The sequence below is a fragment of the Chiloscyllium plagiosum genome, unplaced genomic scaffold (genome assembly GCF_037043375.1).
Source record: "Chiloscyllium plagiosum isolate Xiang-an unplaced genomic scaffold, Cpla_swu_hap1 HiC_scaffold_8, whole genome shotgun sequence".
In the NCBI taxonomy this organism is placed as follows: Eukaryota; Metazoa; Chordata; class Chondrichthyes; order Orectolobiformes; family Hemiscylliidae; genus Chiloscyllium; species Chiloscyllium plagiosum.
Genome location: NW_028270146.1, coordinates 24,292,981 through 24,318,600, shown reverse-complemented (window position 1 = coordinate 24,318,600; position 25,620 = coordinate 24,292,981). Strand labels below are relative to the sequence as shown.

The window sequence follows — 25,620 nt, the reverse complement described above, 5'->3', positions numbered from 1 at the left end:
GAATTTGCATTCCATTTAAAGGAATTTGGAATTTAAGCTGGCAATGAAATATCTAGGTGTATACTCACCACCACCAGATCAAGTTCGGCTCAGACTTCTGCCAATTTGGGCTGATATTGGCTCAGTTTGGATTAGATCTCATTGCGACCAGGGACAATAGCGGTAGAATTGACTTTAAGAGAGTAGAAGCCTCAAGACAATTGAGAATGGTGCAGCATTGATATATTGTGAATTTATTGCCAATTTCTAACATCACTTAATAGCTCCACACAAAAGTAAAATACTGTAGACGCTGGAAACATGAAAGGAAAAGGTAAATGCTCGAATGGGCAGCATGGTGGCTCAGTGGTTAGCACTGCTGCCTCACAGCACCCGGGTTCCTTTTCAGCCTCAGGCGACTGTCTGTTTGGAGTTTTGCACATTCTCCCCGCGTCTGTGTGGGTTTCCTCCAGCTGTTCCGAATTCCTCCCACAATCCAAAGTTGTTCAGTTTAGGTGAATTGACCATGCTAAATTGCCTATAGTGTTGACGGTCAGTGTCGACTTGTTGGACCGAATGGCCTGTATCCACACTGTATATATTCTATTCTACTCTATAAAGGAAAAATACTGCGGATGACAGAAATCCAAAACAAACACAAAGAATATTGGTGAAATTCAACAGGTATAATTAGATTAGATAATTAGATTACTTACAGTGTGGAAACAGGCCCTTTGGCCCAACAAGTCCACACCGCCTTGCCGAAGCGCAACCCACCCATACCCCTACATTTACCCCTTACCTAACACTACGGGCAATTTAACATGGCCAATTCACCTGACCTGCAGATCTTTGGACTGTGGGAGGAAACCGGAGGAAACCCATGCAGACACGGGGAGAATGTGCAAACTCCACACAGTCAGTCGCCTGAGGTGGGAATTGAACCCGGGTCTCTGGCGCTGTGAGGCAGCAGTGCTAACCACTGTGCCACCGTGCCGCCCACCAGGTCTGACAACATTTCTGGAAGGAGAAACAAAGTTAACGTTTCAAGTACAGTATGACTCTTTTTCAGAATGGTCAATAGCTCAGGTAGGATCTGTAGAGAGGAAAACTGCAATAACATTCCAGTTTTGTAACCCTACATCAAAACTGGGAAAAGTTAGAGATGCTGTAGGTTTTGACCATGGAATTGTAGTGGGGAGGCAGAGAACACAAGGGAAGGTCTGTGCTAGGGTAGAAGGCAGAAGAGATGAAGTGACAAAAGGAGTGATGGTGCAAGGATGGTAGTAGAAGAAACAAAAACAAACCACAAGATGGGTTTCGAAGAGTGGGTCACTAGACCCGAAAGGTTAATTCTGCTTTCTGTTCACAGATGCTGCCAAATCAGAGTTTCTCCAACAATTTCTGTTTTGGCTTCAAATTTCCAGCACCTGCAGTTCTTTGTTTTATTTTCATTACCAACAGCGGCTGTCTTAACACATGGAGGCAATGATCAGCTGAACTCAGAGGACTGTGAAAGTGCTTCACTGAATGGTGAATGTTGTTTCACAACTTCATGTGGAGTTTCACTAAAAGTGAGGTCAGGGTTGGGGTGAACATTAATATCATCGACAATGTAAAGACTCAAGATCACGCTTGTGGAGAAAATAGAGGCTTTCTACAAAGCCAATCAGCATTTAACCTTCCCACTGTATAGCAGACCATTTCATGAGCAGTGAATGAATACAACGTGCTAAATTGAAAGAAATACAAATAAATCACAGTTTCACATGAAGGCGTGTTTGTGGGTGATGCATAATGGGAAGGGAGGAGATAAAGGGGCAGATATTGTATTTCCTCTCCTTGCCCAATAAGGTCACATTGTATACATAAGTTCTCTCTGTGGATTCTATCAGGATATTTTAGGGGTCTTTCTCTCTTTTGAACCCTCTGCATTTTAGGAATTATTGAAGAAGTGCACACTTTGCTGCAAGCTCATGTATCTCTGACCACCTTCTACCGATGCTGGTAAACCTCTACAGCTCACTGCTTGAAAAATAATTCCTCTTGGCAGTTACTTTCTTCAAAGAACATTGTCTCTGTCAGTGGGAGGGTTGCAAGAGTAGTTTTCATCAGAACGACAGTTCATTCATAAGCGAGGCAATGAGACGTTTCCTCTACAATGTTTGCTGGGACTCATGTTGTATCAAGAGTTTAACCTTTTTGATCCCCACATTTGATGTATTTTCTGAAGGGATTGATTGTTCCTGCAATAGACCATTGGCTTTTATTTCTTCCATGTGCCATAAGTTAGGAATAATCACATCTGTAACTCAAAATGCTGTCATTTCATCGATTGCATTCCCTCCAGCTCTCCATCTGGTTGGTGAACTGACAGATGGGCATATCATTATTCATGCCCGCAGAGTGCAGCAGTAAAATATGGCACCTTGGATGTGCATTCTCATAACAATTAGTTCCTATTTCAATAAGAACAATATAATATTGGTATTCCTCAAATGAGGGAACAGACAGTGAGAAGTTGCATCTGGCTCCATCAAAGACAGCTTCTCAGAAAAACCTAACTTTTCAGTGAATAGTGAGCAGGACTACTCCTCTTGCTAAACTGTGGGTTTTAAGGTCAGTAGTAATGCTCCAACTACAGCCCCAGCTGCATTTTCAAAAGCCACTAAATGTGAAAAGAACTTGCTAAATGTTCTAAATAATTCCAAATGACCCTTCTTCAAAACATTCCATTTTGAAAAAGGGTCACTGGACCTGAAACATTGACTCTACTTTCTTTCCACAGATGCTGCCAAACTGTTGAGTTTCTCCAGCAATTTCTGTTTTTCTTTTAGATTTGCAACGTCCACGATGTTTTGTTGCATTTTAGCTGGAAATCAGGATTGTTTGAGTGAAAGGTAGGATTACCAACTCTAACAGGCGTATTCTCGGATATGTCATCACATGAGCTCTTGTCACATCTGCGCTGACCCCACACTCATGTCTTTGGTCTATTTTTCAGACACAAGTCTTGGATTGACAGTTTGTGAAACAGTCCTTCTTTCCCCATCACCAGTACTTTTATATCTAATAGATGGAAGAGTTCAAAGAAAAGGGGAAGAATCCAATTTTAACTCTGAGTCTGTGGTTTACCTTCAGTGTGGTCCTGAAGATTAGTGTGCAATACCTGCAGGCTCTAGGCCAATGCCATAGAGTTGGCAATCTCAGCGTGAGATCTATTGCTTTTATTAAAATTTCTTGTAACTTTTAGGAAGGTGTTCCACTGCTGTCTATAGACTTAATCGTGCAAACAAGTACCAACCAGCACAATCAGTAATAGTACAAAACAACTGGGCAATAAAGGGATTATCTGCCCAGCCTGTGCCATTCTACTACTGAGGCATTTTAAGCTGCTCCAAACTTAATTGAGCGATATTGTTCCATAAATGTTTCTAAGCCTAACACAAGGGATGAGCTGCTCCTTTGGTTCATAGACTTCAACACAGTTCCTATGGAAAGCAGTAAACCTTGTGATGTTTGCTGCATGTTACTTGGGGTCAATTGTGCCTGCCTTGCCTGGCCTCAGCAACTTCATAGAATTCCTACAGTGCAGAAATAGGCCATTCAGCCCATCACATCCACACCAACCCTCCAAAGAGTATCCCATCCAATCCCTGAATCTCTGCATTTCCCATGGCTAATCCACCTAACCTGCACATCCCTGGACACTATGTGCAAATTTAGCATAGCCAATCCACAATAACCATGCAACACCTTTAGACTGTGGGAGGGAACCTGAGCACCTGGAGGAAACCCATAACAACACGGGAAGAATGCGAAAACTCCATGCAGACAGTCGTCCAAGGGTAGAATCAAACCCAGGTTCCTGGTGCTGTGAGGCAGCAGTGCTAACCACTGAGCCACCATGCCATTCCTTCAATATTATTCAGTTACCTTCCTGCTCCATTAGCATTAGCTGACCATGCCTCTGCTATTTTGAAATGCCCAGAGTTAACCCTGACTGATTTAGGTACCAGAATGAGCAAACCGCTGTCTTATGATGTACTGGGGATGGTTTTTTTCCTGCGGGCAATGGAACTGGAGAGGCCCATTAAAGTTAAGTGTTGAATTATTTTTGTAGGCCCCAGAGGAAGAGTTCACATTTGGAGCAGATGTTGAGATTGTTGAAGCCAAATTCTCTGAAGTGTGAGACTTTAACTGGAACCAGGTGGCCTCTGTTAGCATTGGCTGTCAGCCATCATTGGGCCAGAGTGAGTGTAAAATAGGCTTTTACGTGCGAATATAACAATCTACATTATGCTTTGGGATTGATCTACATAGGCACTTGGTGCCTTCTATTATTATAATCTTTATCTTGATGAATTCCATCAACTGTAGTAATGATTTCATTCTGTAACAATGCCTTTTATTTATATCTTCCAGCAACAATGCAAATTATTTTGTGAATAAGTCCAAAAAAGGAATCTCTTTTGCATTCAGAAACCACATGAATCTGTTGTTCTTAATCTTCTTTCTGGTAAAAATATAACGTTTCATTTGAACATGCTAACGCTCGGCTGACTCACCTCAGTTTTAATTGAACTGATTAGTGTCTGTTAGTACTGGAGCAGTCAAGTTGCTTTCAATCTTTCCTAAAGATTCAATCTTGCAGGCAACACTGTATGCAGAGATGGAAGTAAAACAGACTGGTGAATTTACACAGTTCACCAACATCTTCAAGGGCAATTAGGGCTGAGCAAATAAATGCTGGCCTAGCCAGAGCCACCCAAGTCCCGTGAACAAATGTTAATAAAAATCTACATTCATAAAACTGCCCATTCTGAGTGGAATATGGATCAGGAGAGTGGCAAGGTATTTGTTTAGCTGCTAAGACATATTCCATTGACAGAGACAATGCCCTCTGGAATGGATTACTAGGGAACATGGATTCCTTGGTGTCATTTAAAAGAGAGTAAGGCAACCTCCTGCCTTACTATGATTATTTCGGGTTTATTAAAAATTAGCTGGGATTAAAAGAACAAATTGGTTACTTCAATCATCCAGAGATTTGCTTGACAATTAAAAAGAGTTAGAGAGGAATTTGAACTTTTCTTCATTGGCCTTATGCTGGAATATGGACTAATTTGGGGCTGATGGTGAGCTTATTGAATTGTCAAGTGTCTAGGTGTAAGAGTTTGCAGACAGTAGTTTGTATGTTTGTATTGTGTAACACATGCATCTTGATAGCTTAATCAAATAACACTAAGTTCTAGTAGCCATGCCACAGTTTGTGGAATCTCTCCTCATAATTTATACAATTTCTCTTTGTACTTAATGTGGATCCTGTTACATAAATCAATACCATGCTCCCTTCAAGATCAATATACCCCTTCACCGATGTGATACTCAGAACTGAACACGATAATCCTGGTATATGGTCTAATAGCTTTGTATAGCTGTAACATGCCATCTCACCCTTTGGATAAGAGATGTTTACAGCGCAAGAGGGCACTTGGGGAATTGTGTCTGAGTCGGTTAACCAAGATCTGACTACATAATGCCAGTTTCAAGCTCTTGGCCCATAGCCTTGGGCACAGTGACAATGCAAGTGAATATCTACATATGGCTTAAAGGTTTCAAAGTTTTCTGACTCAATCACCCTTTCAGGCAGTGAGTTCCAGACATCCACTCTTTAGGTGAAAACATTTCTCAACTACTCTCTGAGACGTTTACCTCTTACCTCAAGTATATGCCCCCCCTACTAATGGAGAATGTGCCTTCCTACTCACCCTTTCTGTGCCTATCATAATTTTATATACCTCTAGAAGTTTCCCTCTCAACCTTCATTGTTCCAAAAAAAACAATTCTTGCTTAATCATAAGACCATAAGACTGGAGCAGAAGTAGGTCACTAGGCCCATTCAATGCAGTCAATTTCGTTCCCTCCATGACTACCTGGTCAGGTCCATACCCCCTAACAAGCCACTCTTTCCTCCTGGCACCTTCCCTTGCCACCGCAGGAATTGCAAAACCTGTGCTCACACCTCCCCCCTTATCTCTGTCCAAGGCCCCAAAGGAGCCTTTCACATCCATCAAAGTTTCACCTGCACTTCCACACATGTAATTTATTGTATCTATTGCTCTCCGATGCTGTCTCATTTACATTGGGGAGACTGCTCGTCTTCTCGCAGAACGTTTTAGGGAACATCTCTGGGGCACCTGCACTAGTCAACCCCACCACCCCGTGACTGAACATTTCAACTCCCCCTCCCATTCTGCCGAGGACATGCAGGTTCTGGGCCTCCTCCATCACCACTCTTTCACCACTCGACGCCTGAAGGAAGAACACCTTCTGCCTCAGGACTCTTCAACTCCAGGGCATCAATGTGGACTTCACCAGTTTCCTCATTTCCCCTTCCCCCACCTTACCCCAGTTCCAACCTTCCAGCTCAACACCGCCCTCATGATCTGTCCCACCTGTCAATCTTCCTTCCCACCTATCCATTCCATTCTCCTCTCCGATCAATCACCTTTACCCCCACCTCCATCTACCTATTGGACTCTCAGCTACCTTCTCCCCTGCCCCACCCTCCCTCCCATTTATCTCTCCATCCTCGAGGCTCCCAGCCTCATTCCTGAAGAAGGGCTCCAGTCTGAAATGTTGATTTTCCTGCTCCTTGGATGTTGCCTGACCTGATGTGCTTTTCCAGCAACACACTCTCAACTCTGATCTCCAGCATCTGCAGACCTCACTGTCTCACATTCAGTGCATTGTCATTCAATGAGATGATGGCTGATCTGATCATCCCCAACTTCACTTTCCTGCCTTTTTGTAATAACCCTTGTTTTCCTCACTGATTAAAATCCAGCCTGAACAGCCTTCTGCAGTAATGTATTCCACACATTCACTATCCTCTGACAGTGGAAGTTCCTACTTATTCCTACTCAATTGTGTGAACCCCTATAGTGAGATTATGTCCAATGATCCTAGACTGTCCAACAAGGGGAAGCAAATCTATCCACATCTACCCTGTCAAGTCCCCTAAGAATCTTGTATGTTTTAATAAAGACACACCACTCAATCTTTGATAGTCAAAGTATCAACCTGGTTAACCTTCTCATAATTGCATGTGATACTGTTACCTAACCAATGTTTAACCAGTCATAGCAAAATTTCCCTACTTTGTATTCTATAAAGTTGACTTATGAAAGCAATATTTCATATGCCTTCTCAACCACCTTATCAGCCTGTGCTGCTACCTCAGGGATCTGTAGTTCTGTACACCAGGATCCCTCTGATCATTAGCAGTTTCCAGGATTCAACCATTTTAAGTGTCATCCCTTGTCTAGTTAGCCCTCAACAAGTGCATTACTGCACACTTTCCTGCATTGAATTCCATTTGCCCCTGGATATGTCCACGTAAACAGAGTGTTAGTATTCTCCTGCAGTTTACAGCTATCCTTTGCGTCATCTGCAAACTTCTTGGTCATACCATGTACATTTAAGTCCAAATCATTAATGTTCACTGGAAATAATAAGGGCCAAGCACTGAGTCCTACAGTACCCTCCTGGTAACAGTCTGCCATGAGGGACCTTATCAAATCAATGTGGAATCAGGCCATTTAGCCTAGAAAGTCCACACTGACCCTCCAAAGAGCTTCCCACCCAGACCCTCCTTATCCCTGTAACCCTGCATTTTGTTTGGTTAATCTACCTGGCCTGAACGTCCCTGGACACCATGGACAATTTAGCAAGGCCAATCCAACTAACCTGTACACTTTTGGGCTGTGGGAGGAAACCAGAGCACTCGGAGGAAGCCTGGGCAGATGCAGAGAGACAGTCACCCAAGGCTGGAATCGAACCCAGGTCCCTGGAGCTGTGAGACAGCAGTGCTAACCACTGAGCCACCTTGCCCCGGTAACAATGCCTTGCAAATCACATCAAATGCATTATTCTCATCAATACTCCTGGTCACCTCCTAAAAAAAATCAGTCTCCCTATATGACTTGGTGTCACATTTTGATTTATATACTCCTGTGAAGATTTTGTGCATTTCATTGTATTACGATATTATTATTTAAATATAGGTTGTCATTTAGAAATTATTCTGAGGTAATGCTGTGCTGTTGAAAATGCTGTTTCTTAGATGACACATTAAATGGAATCCTGTCTATTTTCTCAGGTGGGTATAAAAGTTCCCATGACACTGTTCACAGAAGGTGCAGAATTTTTAAGGTGCAGAAGGCTATTATTTGGCCAATCATGTCTGCACTGGCTGTTTGAATATTTTAGCTTTTGTGCCAAGCTCTTGCCTTTACCTGTAATCATGAATATTGTTTCTGTTTAAATAACCATCTAATCTCTTAATTGCATCAAATGAATCTGCCTCCATCACACTCCCAGGCAGTGCATTCCAGTCCTCGCTACTCACTATGTAAAAAAGACTTGTCTCATTGCATATTTGCTGCTTTGGAAAACACTTTAATGTTCTGCCCTTTGGTTTCATGAGCTGGAACAGGTTCTTCCTATCTGCTCTGTCTAGGTCACTAATGTTTTTAAAAACTTGAATGGAGTCTCCTCCCAGCCCACCCCTCACAACTTCTCCAATCTATCCTCATAAGCAAAGTTTCCAAACTCTGGAACCATTTTTGTAAACCTCTTCTACACTCCCTCCAATGTATCCACATCCTCCTAAAGTGTGGTGCCCAGAAACTGTCTACAATATCCAGCTGAGGTCCAACCAGTGTCTGATATAAATTCGGTATAACTTGGACTCATGCACTCTATGCCCCTATTTATGAAGCCTATTTAAATGAAGTCGATAATACTGCATGCTTTATTAACAGTTCTTGCTAATTGTTCTGTAACCTTTAGATTTAGATTTTATTGTCATGTGTCCTCAAGTGGAGGGGACAGGAGGACAGTGAAAAGTATACAAAGTCGCCACTCCTGGCACCATCTTAAGTACCAAAGTACTTAGGGGTACAAAAATGGAAGAATAAAGGAATAAGTTAACAAGTTTATCACTATAGTTCTTCCTAGTATAAAGTAGAAAAATAATGAAGTAGAGAGGTAATGACATATATGTGGATTTTGAAGTTATCACTGTTGTCCGAGCTAATACTTATTGTTCAAACCCTCAGGTCACATCATTACAGAAAAGTGGATATCTGATCATTAAATATTTCTCTTTATGAGTGTTTCCTATGTAAAACTTTGCTGGCATGTTCTTACATGACAACAGTGACTAATCTTCAAAAGAATGTCACTGGCTCTGAAGTGCATTAGGACATCCTTAGGTCATATGTAACATGCTTTCTTAATTAGGATAATTCCCACAATGAGATTTGTTTAAAGAAACAGAAATTACAATGTATAGAAGCAAAATTATAACGTTTTGAACAGGTTTAAACAGGTGAATTGTATTGAGAGCCAGATAAACATTGCTACTCTTATCGAGAGTACTTTGTTATTCCTTCATTTGAACTAATGCATTGATGGTGAAAGGGGCCCTGAGGATTTATTATTTTCATAATAAATTCTATCCTTAATTGTAATATCAGATAAATGACCACCAGGGAGTTCTGTTATGAAGATATAGGGGCTATTACCATCTGATAACTGAATGAGCAGTAACCAGTGCCGTAGGAATATAACAATTCAATCACTGCAATGGAATCTTTGCACTTCATTTGTGTAATGTTTTTGAAGAAATATGTGTGGTTCTGCAAACACTAGCAAGGAATTAATTGGAAGAGTTTCTCCCCAGATTGATTTAGTTATATTTGTTTAGGAGATGCTGTCTTGATAATCACATGGCAATTTTTTATTCATCAGCGGTCTTTCACTGGCTTAGTTTGCCCACTGAATTAGTGGTCAAATTCACATGGGCACTGTTCCCAGATCCTCTCTCGAAATATTTTAGGACCTCCCTATTATTGTGATATGCACATTCTTAAGAAGACTACAATTTAAAGTCCAATGAGTATAATTTTTTTGTTAACTCAGAGATCAGTATGGTTTCGAAGGGAAATAATGGGATTGTTTTGCATGTCCAGAATAATAGGCAGTTTGAATAATGAGTACACAATCTTTTGTGTCCAGTGTTCCTGATGCCAAATTCTGTTTGATAATCATTTCTGTGAAGGCTCTTTATTTGTTTTAAGTTTATATGGTGCCTTTAACATAGTAAGTTCTTGTTGCTGCCTGCATCTGATGTTCCATTCTCCAAGAATACAGAAACAAGAATATTTATTCTCAATTGCCTTTCTGTCATCATTAAGAGCTATCAAGAAGTCCAGAGTCCAGAGACAGTATATTCCTGTTAGGGTGAAAGGAAAGACTGGTAGGTATAGGGAATGCTGGATGACTAAAGAAATTGAGGGTTTGGTTAAGAATAAGAAAGAAGCATATGTCAGGTATAGACAAGATAGATCAAATGAATCCTTAGAAGAGTATAAAGGCAGTAGAAGTATACTTATGAGGGAAATCAGGAGGGCAAAAAGAGGACATGAGATAGCTTTGGCAAATAGAGTTAAAGAGAATCCAAAGGCTTTTCACAAATACATGAAGCACAAAAGGGTAACTGGGGAAAGAATAAGGTCCCTCAAAGATCAGCAAGGTGGCCTTTGTGTGGAGCTGCAGGAGATGGGGGAGAAACTAAATGAGTATTTTGTATTAGTATTTACTGTGGAAAAGGATATGGAAGATATAGACTGTAGGGAAATAGATGGTGACATCTTGAAAAATGTCCATTTTACAGAGGAGGAAGTACTGGATGTCTTGAAACACATAAAAGTGGATAAATCCCCAGGGTCTAATCAGGTGTACCCGAGAACTCTGTGGGAAGCTAGGGAAGTGATTGCTCGGCCCCTTACTGAGATATTTGTATCATCGATAGTCATAGGTGAGGTGCCGGAAGACTGGAGGTTGGCAAACGTGGTGCCACTTTTTAAGAAGGATGGTAAGGACAAGCCAGGAACTAAAGACCACTGAGCCTGACGCCGATGGTGAGCAAGTTTTTGGAGGAAATCCTGAGGGACAGTATGTACATTTATTTGGAAAGGCAAGGACGGATTAGGGATAGTCAACATGGCTTTGTGCGTGGGAAATCATGTCTCACAAACTTAGTTGAGTTTTTTGAAGAAGTAACAAAGAGGATTGATGAGAGCAGAGCAGTAGATGTGATCTATATGGACTTCAGTAAGGCATTCGACAAGGTTCCCCATGGAAGACTGGTTAGCAAGGTTAGATCTCATGGAACACAGAGAGAACTAGCCATTTGGATACATAACTGGCTCAAAGGTAGAAGACAGAGGGTGGTATTAGAGGGTTGTTTTTCAGACTGGAGGCCTGTGACCAGTGGTGTGCCACAAGGATCGGTGCTGGGTCTACTTCTTTTCAACATTATATAAATGATTTGGATGTGAGCATAAGAGGTATAGTTCGTAAGTTTGCAGACAACACCAAAATTGGAGGTGTAGTGAACAGTGAAGAAGGTTACCTCAGATTACAATGGATCTTGATCAGATAGGCCAAAGGGCTGAGAAGTGGCAGATGAGGTTTTATTTCAATAAATTTGAGATGCTGCATTTTGGGAAAGTAAATCTTAGCAGGACGTATATACTTAATGGTAAGGTCCTAGGGAGTATTGCTGAACAAAGAGACCTTGGAGTGCAGGTTCATAGCTCCTTGAAAGTGGAGTCGTAGGTAGATAGGATAGTGAAGAAGGTGTTTGGTATGCTTTCCTTTATTGGTCAAAGTATTGAGTACAGGAGTTGGGAGGTCATGTTGTGGCTGTACAGGACATTGGTTAGGCCACTGTTAGAATATTGCATGCAGTTCTGGTCTCCTTCCTATTGGAAGGATGTTGTGAAATTTGAAAGAGTTCAGAGAAGATTTGCAAGAATGATGCCAGGGTTGGAGGATTTGAGCTATCAGGAGACATTGTATAGGCCAGGGCTGTTTTCCCTGCAGCCTCAGAGGCTGAGGGGTGACCTTATAGAGGATTATAAAATCATGAGGGGCATGGATAGGATAAATAGACAAAGTCTCTTCCCTGGGGTGGGGGAATCCAGAAGTAGAGGGCATAGGTTTAGGGTGAGAGGGGAAAGATATAAAAGACCTAAGGGGCAACTTTTTCACACAGAGGGTGGTACGTGTATGGAATGAGCTGCCAGAGGAAGTGGTGGAGGCTGGTACAATTGCAACATTTAAGAGGCATTTGGATGGGTATATAAATAGGAAGGGTTTGGAGGTTTATGGGCCGGGTGCTGGCAGGTGGGACTAGAATAGGTTGGGAAATCTGGTCAGCATGGATAAGTTGAACCAAAGGGTCTGTTTCCATGCTGGACATCTCTATGACTCTAAGAAGGTTCAATTTCAAGTTCAAGTGCAACCTGTCCTGGAAGTGTGTCACAATATGTCTGAACAAGTTGATGCATAATATTGTTATGGACTAGGCCAGACCACTCTAAACATTCTTAAGTAAGCAGCCCCAGACCATAACTTTGCAATTTGTTTCAGTCAGTGTACAGTGAAAATTATTCGGAGTAAGATAGCTAGGTTGACTACTAGATTTTAAAACAGACAAAACGTTATTCACAAAGTTAAACAATGAAACACAAAGACCAGAATAAAGAACCCCTACAGAAATGAACCTATCTAACTAGACTTAATTATGCTGTTCCGCATTACAGAACAGTCCCAATAAGCAAACTCCCTTTGAAAACCAGTATAAATGGAACACATGCTTACAGGTTGAAGTTGAGAAGCAGAAAAGAGACAGAGTTTCCACACAGCTCCCTGTTGAACTTCCCAGTTCAAGACTGAATTAAAACCACTCAGCTCAGCTCAAGAGCTGACCACGCCCCTTTCATTATACAGGTCACTTCTAAAACATGACCACTTTGGTCTGAAGTTTCATCCATTTACATATGAACAAAAAGCCTCTCAAAACCCTTCTCATCTCTGTACCAAACCAGACTGATCGGAGCCTGGCCTGGTTTATTACCCCTCTGAAAAAAAATCAAGGATAGAGTCACCTTGAGCCAAGGAACTGCTTTTCTGAAAAAAGGGACTAGCTTTGTGACAATATTTTAAAATCTATGGAAGAGTTAATATAATATGTGCACAGGAGCTGTCCTTTAAAATTTAACCAAATAATTACACTTTTGACTGAAATTTCATGCGGGATCAGTGAATGCTAAAGCAGTAAGTAGAGTACAGTTATAATTAATAATGATAGCAACAGCCATGGCATCTTTTCATTACGGTAAAATCTCTCTTGGTAACTCACAGAGATGAAATGACTGCTCTTACAAAAGATGGGTTATGCTCGTTAACCAATGGCAGAGCTGAAGATAAAACAAAAATTGAAATTGCGGTAGAAACTCAGCAGCTCTGGCAGCATCTGTGGAGAGAAAGCAAAGTTAACATTCAAGTGCAGGAGCCCTTGTGAATTAGATCAAGTATCACTGGACTCGAAATGTTAACCTTACTTTTCTTCCACAGATGCTGCCAGACCTGTTGAGTTTCTCCAAAAAATTTCTACTTTTTGTTTCTGATCTTCAACATGCCCAATTCTTTGTTTTATTACAGGATAGCAGTGTTGAAGTAGTAGACTTTAGAGACATGTTTTGAAGGAGGTAGTAGAAATGAGTTTAGGAAGGAAGTTCTAAAGTTTGGAAGGAATTTGTTTGAAGACTTGGCTGTTAAAAATGAATGAAAACCATGGAGATCAAGGATCTATCAATTAAAATCCAAAGTGGAGGCATTGTTATGTTAGAACATTTCCCCAGAATGGTGTCTCTGTGATAATGTCTGACCATAATTATGAGGAGGTTGCAGAAATAAAGAGGGTTTCTGTCTTGAGCACTGATGTCTGAACATAGGCATGGATACTGACCAGTGCATTAGGTTAAGTTTCAGTGATGTTTCAGATGCATTTTAGTTTATACAAGGTAGTACTGAGGATGTTTTTGAGGTTGGCCGTGAGTAATTAAATGGTCTGAGCCAGTAGCAGGGACTGAAATTGTTGTTTAAGATAGTCGGTCTGTGAATGTTACCTCAGAAAGTTTGGAATAGCTCCTCCCACTGGTAAATAAATGATTGTTTCTGTGATGAACTAGTCAGTTTGTTATTAGTCAGGTCTCCAGTCTGTATGCACACAGTGTAGACTGAGTTACTATCTCTTATGAGATAACAACATCTTTTATCAAGTGTTAAGGTGGTAAACCAATCTTAAGCTTATTTATCCTACAATTGTGTAATAAACTATTACTGCTTACTCAAACATGCATCTCATCTGTTGAAGTCTTAGTATTGATTAATCCTTCACCACATATTACATAAAATCCGCAGACTTGAATGACATGAAGAGTTTATGGCAACTTGTTTATCTAAAAGAAGATTCTAGAAGAACCAAGTTCCAACCAAAAACATCGCTTAAGACACGGTGTATAGTGCACTGGATACCTGGCTTCAAAGCTGAAGAAACTGTCTTCAAGACAAAAATGCGCAGCTCGCAAGAATAAGGAAGTGGAAAGGTCTGCAAGGAAAGAAGACTTCAAGAATGCAACCATTTTGAATAAGATGCAAGGAGCCAGCCAGAAACAATGACAGCAGCCAGTCCATTTAGACTGGAAAAGCAGCACAGCAGCTTCCTCAGAAACAGCTAAATGGGTAAGGCCTTTACTTAGGGTTAGGCAGACTGTGGTGGCACCTCATAGAGCCTGAGCTGTGAAGTGGAATCTGGATCTGCCAGGATCCCACTCTCTGTTCTCTGTACAGCCTAGTTTAGGTCTCCTGTGCTGAGGTGGGTGAGGGCATTTCAGGGACTTGCAGACTGCACCAAGAGTTTCACCTTTTGTATTTTTCATCATTTCAGTAGAACTTCCTGAAAGTGATTGAAGTAAGTTTAAGTTGCCAAAGTATTCGATCAGGAAGTATTAGTGATGGAAAATCTCTGACGTTCTTGGTACTGTTGAACAAATATACTTATGGTCCATTGAACTGTGTCTGGGTGATCGCTCTGTGGTCAGAACAGTGCAGCACCACAAAGGCAAACCTGGTTTGCACTGGACAAACCTCTTACTGTGCAGTGGCCCGGAACATGAAAACGATTCCATTGCTGGAAGCTGAACAAGGGTCTGTACCTGCCGATACAAGTGGGAGTCCCAGTCGATCACACTTGTAGCCAGGGCCAGTGACCTCAGAATATCTCCCAGTCTGACTGGGAGCTGTGATCAGGATTGTTTTGGGAGTGCATTGGTATGGGAGGATGTCAGGGTGGAGGATAGGGCTGCCTTGTCCTGAATGGTGTCAAGCTTCTTGACTGTTGTTGGAGCTGCACCCATCCAAGCAAGTAGAGAGTAGATAGTGGACAGGCTTTGGGGAGGCAGGAAGTGAGTTACTCACTGTAGTATTCCTAGCTTCTGAACTTGTTCGTGTAGCCACTGTATTTATATGCCCAGTCCAGTTCAGTTAATTGAGCACAAAAAGATATTGATGATACTCCAGTGTAGCAATGAAGTTCCAGCCTTAGACTCAATTCTTCTGTCATTTCTCTAAAGTGGGCATTAAAGACCCTGTGATTCTATTGCTAAGAAGAGCGAGACAGTTGGTCTGGCCAATATTTATCCCTCAACAATGTCACTGAATAGATTATCTTGCTATGATCACATTATTATATGTGGAAGATTGCTGTGCAGATTGTCTGCTGTGTTTCCTACAGCACAAGTGTCACTGAACTTCAGAAGTGCTTTGTTGATGTAGTGTCCAGGCGCTGCAAGAAATGCTGTTTGTCTATATTTTTCTTTACTTTTTTTTCTCTGTCAATGAAGAGAGAAATATCCAAGCCCTTAACTTGGAGATTTATAGCCGGTTATAAAGTGAGAGTATAAAGAGAAACTGTCCCACATGTTGTTATGCTAGTTCACTCTCATTTCTCCAGTGTATTCACTTGATAAAGGTGCCACACAAAAGATTAATACACAAGGCAAAATCACATGAGGTTAGGGGTAATTAGCTTGGATAAAGGATTGGCTAACCAACAGAAAGCGGAGAGTCAGGATAAATGGGTCTTTTTCTGATTGGAATGCCACAGGGTTCAATCCTTGGTGGCTTATGTACATACAATCTAGGGTTTGGATGCGTAAATAAGAAATTTACAAACTGATATGGATAGTTTCAGTGAATGGACCAAAATTTGGTAGATGAGGATAACATGGATAAGATCATCCATTTCGTTCAGAGGAATGGAAATGCAACTTATTAACTAAATGGAGAGAAATTTCAGAGTGTTTTATTGTAGGGGGATCTGGGAGTCCTTGTGCATGAATTGCAGAAAACTAGCATGCAGGTGCAGCAGGTAACAAGGAAGGCAAATGGAATTTTGGCATTTATTGCTAAAAGAATAGGATATAAATGTAAGGAAGTGCTGCTGCAGTTGTACAAGGCATTAGTAAGAATGCACCCAGAGTATTGCATACAATTTTATATGATCATATTAAATAGAGGAGCAGGCTTGAAATGCTAAATTGCCTACTCCTGCTCCTAGTTTTTATCTTGGTATGCGTAACAGTTCTATCTGTCATATTTACTATGAATGAGCAAGTCATCTCTCTTTAACTCCCTTTGACGAATGACCTTAGCATCTTGAAGTAATTTTGCAGCATCACCAACATGTTTGTCTTTCTTCCCCTGTACAGATATAGATGAATGTACATCAGGAACCCATCAATGTAACCCTTCGCAGATCTGCATAAATACTGAGGGAGGCTACAGCTGCTCCTGCACTGAGGGTTATTGGTTAGTAGAGGGACAGTGTATGGGTAAGTGTTGATTCATTTTATGATAAGAAAAGGAATTAAAATAAAATTGTACATGATTCTTGCTCAGTAATGCAGGAATAAATGGGGAGGAAATAGGTAGGACTTAAATTTTTTGTAGTTTTAATGCTCAAGTCCTCAACAATTTGAGCTCTGTCATGGTGAGTCTTGGGTCAGTGAGCTAGCTAACACTAAGAAGTAGAATTTTAATATTAGCAAATTTGCTGATGATACAAAGCTGGGTGGCAGGGTGAAATGTGAGGAGGATGTTAGGTGATTACAGGGTGACCTGGACAGGCTAGGAGAGTGGACAGATGCATGGCAGATGCAGTTTAATGTGGAAAAATTTGTGCTTATCCACTTTGGTGGCAAGAACAGGAAGGCAGATTACTACCTAAATGGAGTCAAGTTAGGTAAAGGGGCAGTACAATGACACCAGTCAATGAAAGCAAGCATGCAGGTACAGCAGGTAGTGAAGAAAGCTAATAGCATGCTGGCCTTCATAACAAGAGGAATTGAGTATAGAAGCAAAGAGGTTCTTCTGCAGCTGTACAGGGCCCTGGTTAGACCGCCACTGAAATATTGTGTGTAGTTTTGGTCTCCATATTTGAGGAAAGACATTCTGGCTATTGAGGGAGTGCAGCGTAGATTCACGAGGTCAATTCCCGGAATGGCGGGATTACCTTACATTGAAAGATTGGAGTGACTGGGCTTGTATACCTTGAGTTTAGAAGACTGAGAGGGGATCTGATTGAGATGTATAAGATTGTTAAAGGATTGGACACTCTGGAGGCAGGAAGCATGTTTCAGCTGATGGGTGAGTCCCGAACCAGAGGACATAGATTAAAAATAAGGGGTAAGCCATTTAGAACAGAGTTGAGGAGAAAGTTCTTCACCCAGAAAGTGGTGAGTGTGTGGAATGCTCTGCCCCAGATGGCTGTGGAGGCCAAGTATCTGGATACTTTCAAGAAAGAGTTGGACAGAGCTCTTAAGGATAGTGGAATCAAGGGTTATGGGGATAAGGCAGGAACAGGATACTGATTGAGGATGATCAGCCGTGATCATAATGAATGGTGGTGCTGGCTTGAAGGGCAGAATGGCCTACTCCTGCACCTATTGTCTATTGTCAATTCCCATTCCCATTCATTGGCCAGGATATCTAGGATTGATGCAGGTCTCAGCATGTGTAAAAATGTAAGCCTTTTTGCAAATAGTTCTCCCCTCTCTCTGTCAGGAACTGCCTACCTTCTACCTGGTGCCTCATCTAGATTAGCAGGCTCAGCTGGGTGTGGATGACATTCTCTGGTTGCTATGCAGCAATAGGACAAACAAATTATTACCTGAGGCAAAATGATAAATGTATTGAGAAACAAGCTCTATTTACCACTGTGCTGATAAAAGATGATTTTCCCAACTTTGCTGACAAAGTTTGAAAGGAGGAAACAATTCCTGGCTGGAATCATTGTGGCCCCGCAACAGTGGAGAAAGTGCGAACTGCAGATGCTGGAGATCAGAGTCGAGAGTATGCTGCTGGGAAAGGACAGCAGGTCAGGCAGCATCCGAGGACCAGGAGAATTGATGTTTCGGGCATAAGCCCTTCATCAGGAAACTTCATTTCTGATGAAGGGTTTATGCCTGAAACGTCAATTCTCCTGCTTCTCAGATGCTGCCTGACCTGCTGTGCTTTGCCAGTACTACATCTCAGCCCCTCAACTATATTCCAATCAGATTAAAGGACAGCCTGATGATTCTTCAATCAGTTCTGGTACTTTCCCTGTCCCCATCTCCCTACGTTAAACATTACCTATCTACAACACATGATCTGCAGTGGTTCAAGATGGCTGCTCACCATCAACTTCTCAAGGGCAACTAGGGATAAGCAATAAATGCTGGCTGAGGCAGCAATGGCTGCATTCCACAAGTGAATTTTAATAAAAGCAAATTGACTCTCAGTTAACAATAACACTTTAGGACAGTGAAACATTATGGATTATTCCTGATTTCTCTTCAGAATTACAGCCCTTTTTAACTGTTTGTACTTCAAAGAGTGTGGCAATCTTCTGTTGGAGAAATCCCATGGATTTTCCAGGGGTACTACGTGGTGCACTGACTTCTTTTCTATGAGGTAAATTAAAGCTGGAGCTTGTTCACTACAGTGACAGGAATGACATATGAAGGGAAGTCAAGTAGACTGGACTTTAAATCTTTTGGAACTCAGGGGAATGAAAAGTCATGCATTGGAAAGTATACATTTTTTGAGAGTTTGACAGGTGCACAGAGGCTGCTATTTTTCCGCCTGGAGAATTTTGGTGTACAGAGTCTCAGGATAAAGGGCTTGTCATTTCAGATTGATATTGGTTGTGAATCTTTCAAATTCTCTATCCTAGATGCTATGGATGCTCAATATCTGGAAGTATTTAAGATTGAAAGTGAGAGATAGTTGAGGACAAAGGGAATCATAAGCTTCATATTGGCCCTGGGGTGGGTTCAGAGAAGGTTCACGAGAATGGTCCCAGGAATGAAAAGCTTAACATATGAGGAACGTTTGAAGACTCTGGGACTATACTTGATAGAGTTTAGAAGAATGAGGGGGGATCCAAGTGAAACTTACAGAATACTGAATGGCCTGGACAGGGTGGATGTTGGGAAGATGTTTCCTTTGGCAGAGGAGACTAGGACCTGAGGGCACAGACTTAAAGCAAAGGGACGACCTTTCAGAACAGAGATAATGGGAAACGTCGTCAGCCAGAGAGTGGTGAATCTATGGAATTCATTGCCAGAGAAGGCTGTGGAGGCCTTGAATATAGTTAAGTCATTGAGTATAGTTAAGACTGAGATAGATAGGTCCTTGATTGTCAAGGGGATCAAGGGTTACAGGGAGAAAGCAGGAGAATGGGGATGAGAAACTTATCAGCCATGATTAAATGGTGAGGTAGACTCGATAGGCTGAATGGCCTAAGTTCTGCTCCTACGCCTTATGGTCTTATCTTATGGTTTTCTCATATTCTTTGTCCTAGCTTGGAGTGAGCAAATAAGTATTTTTCAAACATATTTAATTAAAATGAGGATTAAATTAAATTATCTCCTAAGTTTATGGGATCTCTTAAAATAACATCACCTGTACCACAATACAAAAGGAAAGTTCTTCCTTTGCATTCACCCCTGAAGTTAAGGGATAACTAAAGAGGTAAAACGCTATGTGATTATCTCTTGTTTTGAATATGAAAACATGTCTCTCTCTACACGCCTGTCTGTTTCTTCTCCAGATATTGATGAATGTCGACATGGATATTGTCAGCAGCTGTGTGCCAATATTGCTGGCTCCTACTCCTGCCAGTGTAATGCTGGATTCCTACTGAACGCTGATGGGAGATCATGTCAAGGTAATGAGCTTTTAGACGTCATTCTATCTAAGTGGCAAAATGCAGAGTGGGACGTGCCACAGTGACTTTTGAAATCATAGTATGTTCCAGTTTAAAATGCATTGGAGCTGAGTTGTTTCTTGCTGCTTTTTGGCATGTCCCTATATTTCTAACCATGCCCCAACAATGGCATAATTTCATCAGAAGCCAGAAAGAAACGTTCACCTCATCATTAAAGCCATTGATAGACCATTCTCAGCATCTTCCTGTATTAGGAAGAAAGCCTAGATTTGTCCAACCCTTCATAAAAAACTGCAATGTCCCTCCTTGTACCAGCCTGTCCTGGATAGTAGCACATTTTCCTCTGTGCCAAGAGATTGTGGATTCAAGTCCCAGTCCAGGACGTGAGCACAAAGCTCAAAGATGACACTCCCACCAAAGGTGAGATGCTCTGTCTTTAAGATGCCATGTTAAACTAAGGCATTGAGTGCACATTCAGGTGGATGTTAAAGATCCCATTGAAATGCTTCAATAAAGAGCAGGGGAGTTATTGTCAGTATCCCGCCCAAAGTTTATATCTCAAACATCACAGAGACAGATTATCTTGTTATTATTACATTGTTGTGAGAAAGTGAGGACTGCAGATGCTGGTGATCAGAGTTGAAGAGTGTGGTGCTGGAATACCACAGCCGATCAGGCAGCATCCAAGTAGCAGGATAGTTGACATTTCGGGCATAAGTCCTTCATCAGGAATGAGGCTTCTGGGCCAAGGGGGCTGAGAGATAAATTGGAGGGGAAGGTAGCTGGGAAGGCGATAGGTAGATGAAGGTGGGGGTGAAAATGATGGGTCAGAGAGGAGGGTGGAGCAGATAGGTGGGAAGGAAGATGGACAGATAGGACCATTCAAGAGGGCGGTGCCGAGTTGCGAGGTTGAGACTGTGTGCAAATTGGCTGCAACATTTTTTTGCAACAGTGACTGCACTTCAAAGGTGCTTAATTAGCTGTGAAGCACTTTGTTATGAAATGCTCTAAAAGAAAGCAAGTCTCTTCATTACTTGCTGCCTTTGTCAGTTTAAATTGATGCATCATTTGTAGCAACTCAATAAAGCTCCTTCAGCATCTTCCAAATCCATGAACTCTACCACCTCAAAGGAGGTGAACATGACCAGCTGCAAGTACCCCTCCAAGCTACACACCTCCCACACATGAATTATATCGCCATATCTTTTTCTATCGTTAAGTCAAAATCCTGGAACTCACTTCCTAATAGCACTATTGGTGGTCCTGCATCCCATGGAACTGCAGTGGTTCAACAGGATGGCTCATCATCACCTTGTCAAGGGCAATTGGGGATAGGCAATAAACGTTGGCCAAGCCAACAATGTCACATCCCTTGAAAGAATAAATGAAGGAAGTATGTGACACTCTTGGCAATAAATTAAGAGGTCCAGGTAAAAAAAAATTACTGATAAGTTACACTTGGATTTGTTTTCTTAGTTCTTAGTAATGAAATTTCTTTGTTTTCTTCACCTGATTTAGTACATCAAGCTTCTCCTTATTCACCTGTTAATTACCCTTCAACACCTGATTACAGACTTTCATTTTCATTAAGTCATCATTTTCATTAAAAACAGACTTTAGCTTTAGCTTTATTGTCACATGTTAAATGAGCACAGTGGAAAGTTTGTAAGTCATGACTTTCTGTGACAGTCTTATGTCCCTCTTGATATATGCACACATGATTTAGGAGGTTCTTCCATCTATGTTTTTTTTCATTTTTTCCCCAAACCAATATTCATCCTGAAAGCTGAATGTCCAAAACTGGAAGCGTTGCTTCATCCATGGCCCATCTAGCAGTACCATTCCTTAGGCAATGGATCTTAATGCTGTAAGCTACATATTTCATGTTAACTATGTGAGAGAGTGCATCTTCAACTGATAGCCCCCATGTCTTACTATCATGATGGAAATTTGTAGGCACTCTATTGCAGTAATTGTTCACTCAGCTAAGCATAGATCTAATGCATTAGTTCGCCCCTGCAACCATCTACCCAGTCACCACTTGCCTTTGTTCTGCCATTTCAAGAAATATTACTCTGTGGGTAGGCAGTGTCAAGCAGCACCTCATTCCAGGTATCAGCAAGTTAGACAGGCTGATTACAGAGATAACTGTTTCCATACACATGGATTTATCTTCAATCATCTTCTGCCTTTCTGCCTATGATAGGCTGACTCTGGTAGGAGAGCAAAGCATTAATCCCAAGAGTGGGGGATGCTGGTAGCATAGTTATTGAAATTAGCCATTGTTGGGGCATTATTTGTCTCTGAGGCAACAATTTTTGACAGTTCCTTTTTTGGGATGCAGCCTTGTATCACTTGAGGATTTCTTTAACTGTAGTGAACATTTGTTGCAAAAATAAAAAAAAAGTCTTGCATTAATATAGTGCCTATTATAATCTCAGGCCATCATAAAAATGTTTTATAGCCAATAAAATAGTTACAGTGAAATTAAAACAAAGTAATGGAGATGCTGCTGATCTGAAATAATAAAAGCCACAAAGAGCTAGAGAAACTCAACAGGTCTGGCAGCGCTTCTGGAGAGAGAAACAGATTAACATTCAGCTAAACATGATTCTTCTGCAGAATTGAAGGGGGTTTGGAAACTAATGTTTTTTTTATGTTGTTGATAGAGGGAAGGAGGAGTGAGTCAAACAGATAGTGAGAGAGCCCAGAGCAAAATACAAAGGGAGTGTTAATGATAGTAGTGATCTAGATGTAGAATTGTGTAAATGCTGATATGAATAGTAGGAAAGTAGTTTCCCTTGCATGAAATACAATCAATTTACAAGCCACATGTTCCATAAATTGTAATAAATAGATGTGTAGATGATGCTTATTCAAAGTATATCAGGCTTTATACTTTAGCCTGATAAGTCACATCCAATTGTAATTTTAAAAAAAAGCATTGCTGTTTTGGACAGAAGGTCAATTATTTGTCATTTACATTCATTTTTTAAATAAGTATTTCCCTTGCCTATGTATCTAGACTGTAAGATATTTTTACCTTGTGCTCACTCTTTAACACTGAACTCTTTGCTGGTTGCCTCTTTAACCCCAGTTCAACACTCTCGAAATTTATGTTGGTTATTGACAGTAGTCACCTGATATTCACCGTGACAATATTTTCATAAGGAGATAAATGATATTTTCTAGATTACATTGTAACAAGTGATTCGCTGTGCTGACACTGATTCTGTATGTCCATGCTCTAGATGTCGATGAATGTGCAGGAGAGAATCCTTGTAGCCAGCATTGCATCAACACCTATGGTTCCTTCCTTTGTCGCTGTGATACTGGATATGAGTTAAACTCGGACGGAACAGGCTGTGAGGGTAAGAAAAGGAACAGAATGATTTAATCTTGTTTCTTTAAATAAAAAAGCCTGTCTTTGTTTTCCTGCCTCTATCCACCATGGGGCGGCATGGTGGCTCAGTGGTTAGCACTGCTGCGTCACAGCTCCAGGGACACGGATTCAATCCCTGCCTTGGGCGACTGTCAATATGGAGTCTGCACATTCTCCCCGTGTCTGCAAGGGTTTCCTCCGGATGCTCCAGTTTCCTCCCACATTCCAAAGGATGTGCAGGTCAAGTGATTTGACCATGCTAAATTGCCCATAATGTTAGGTACATTAGTCAGGGGGAAATGTGTCTGGGTGGGTTACTCTTTGGAAGGTTGGTATGGATTTGTTGGGCTGAAGGGTCTGTTTCCACACTGTAGGGAATCTAATCACTAGAGAATCTCTAACTAAAATGTGCTCTTCATTGAGTAATGCATGAACTGATCCATGTTTTTACTAACATTATTAGCTCATACTTGGTCAGTGCTGAGATGTAGTTGTTGACGTAACTCCCAAAACCTTTCCTCTTCCATACAAATGATGCACCACGACTAGTATACAGCCACTCAGGGGCTTTGCTGGAAACTAATAAGGCTTATTAGATCTTCACTTGGAACAGATTAGATAAATGGAACATATTTCCACTATTACAGCATGGGGGTATTCTTCTGTAAAAAGGCTTTTGTGCATGAATGTGAAAATAGAAGCAATTAACTAGGGTGAAGCCTAAGTAGAACTAGGGCACCCGACAGTGGCCAAATGAGTGGGAATATATGTGAGCATCAAACTACATTGCATAGAATAATCTAAAATTAGTTGCAGTTAATATAAAACAAATGACAAATTTGTCAGCTGCTGGATAGAGAAACAATGCTGTAATTGATAAAGCTTTAGCTACATTTTATCCAACTTGAATTCCAAATGAAATATTAATTTGTACTAAGTTATTTCATATGGATAGTTTTGTCAACAATGAAAAATGTTTGAATAGTGTCCCACAGTTGTAATTTGGTTGAAATAACAGAACAACACATTGCAAAGAGGATATTATGATGGGAATTGTAGACTTGATTAAAAAGAATAATTCAACTGGTATTAGAGTCATAGGGTCATAGAGATGTATAGCACAGGAACAGACCCTTTGGTCCAACTCATCCATGCCGACCAGATATCCTAATCATTTGCCAGCACTTGGCTCATATCCCTCTAAATACTTCCTATTCATATACACATCCAGATGCCTTTTAAATGCTGTAATTGTACCAGCCTCCACCACTTCCTCTGGCAGCTCATTCCATACGTGCACCACTCTCTGTGTGAAAAAATTGCCACTTGGGTCCCTTTTAAATTTTTCCACTCTCATCCTAAACACATGCCCTCTAGTTCTGGACTCCTCTATCACAGGGAAAAGACCATGTCTATTTACCATATCCATTCCCTTCATGACTTTATACATCTCTATAAGGTCATCCCTTAGCCTCCGATGCTCCAGGGAAAACAGCCCCAGCCTATTCAGCCTCTCCCGATAGCTCAAATCCTATAACCCTGGCAACCTCCTTGAAAATCTTTTCTGAACTCTTTCAAGTTTTACAACATCCTTCCGAGAGGAGGGAGACCAGAATTACACAATAAATTCCAAAAGTGGCATCAGCAATGCCCTATACAGCCATAACTTGACCTTTCAACTCCTATACTCAATGCTTTGTCCAAGACAGGAAAGCATACCAAAAGCCTTCTTCACTATCCTATCTGCCTGTGACTCTACTTTCAAGGAATTATGAACCTGCACTCCATGGTCTCTTTGTTAAGCAACACTCCCCAGGACCTTACCATAAAGTGCATAAGTCCTGCTCTGATTTGCCTTTCCAAATGCAGCGCCTCAAATTTATCTAAATTAAATTCCATCTGACACTTCTCAGCCCTTTGGCCCATTTGATCAAGATTCTGTTGTACTCCGTGGTAACTGTCTTCGCTGTTCACTACACCTCCAATTTTGATGTCATCTGCAAACTTACTAACACTACCTCCTATGCTCCCATCCAAATAATTTATATAACTGATGAAAAGCAGT

The 25,620-nt window shown here is 41.2% G+C and overlaps 1 protein-coding gene across 2 annotated transcripts in view; it reads left to right on the top strand.

Moving 5' to 3' along the window:
- Positions 1–25,620, top strand: part of fbln5 (fibulin 5) — a 92,985-nt gene that overhangs the window by 34,700 nt on the left and 32,665 nt on the right. For both annotated transcript variants that reach the window (XM_087989659.1, XM_043698461.2), the window contains exons 5-7: positions 16,671–16,793; positions 20,057–20,173; positions 23,425–23,544. In XM_087989659.1, coding sequence (XP_087845785.1) covers positions 16,671–16,793; positions 20,057–20,173; positions 23,425–23,544 — 360 coding nt within the window. The remainder of the gene's footprint in view (positions 1–16,670; positions 16,794–20,056; positions 20,174–23,424; positions 23,545–25,620) is intronic.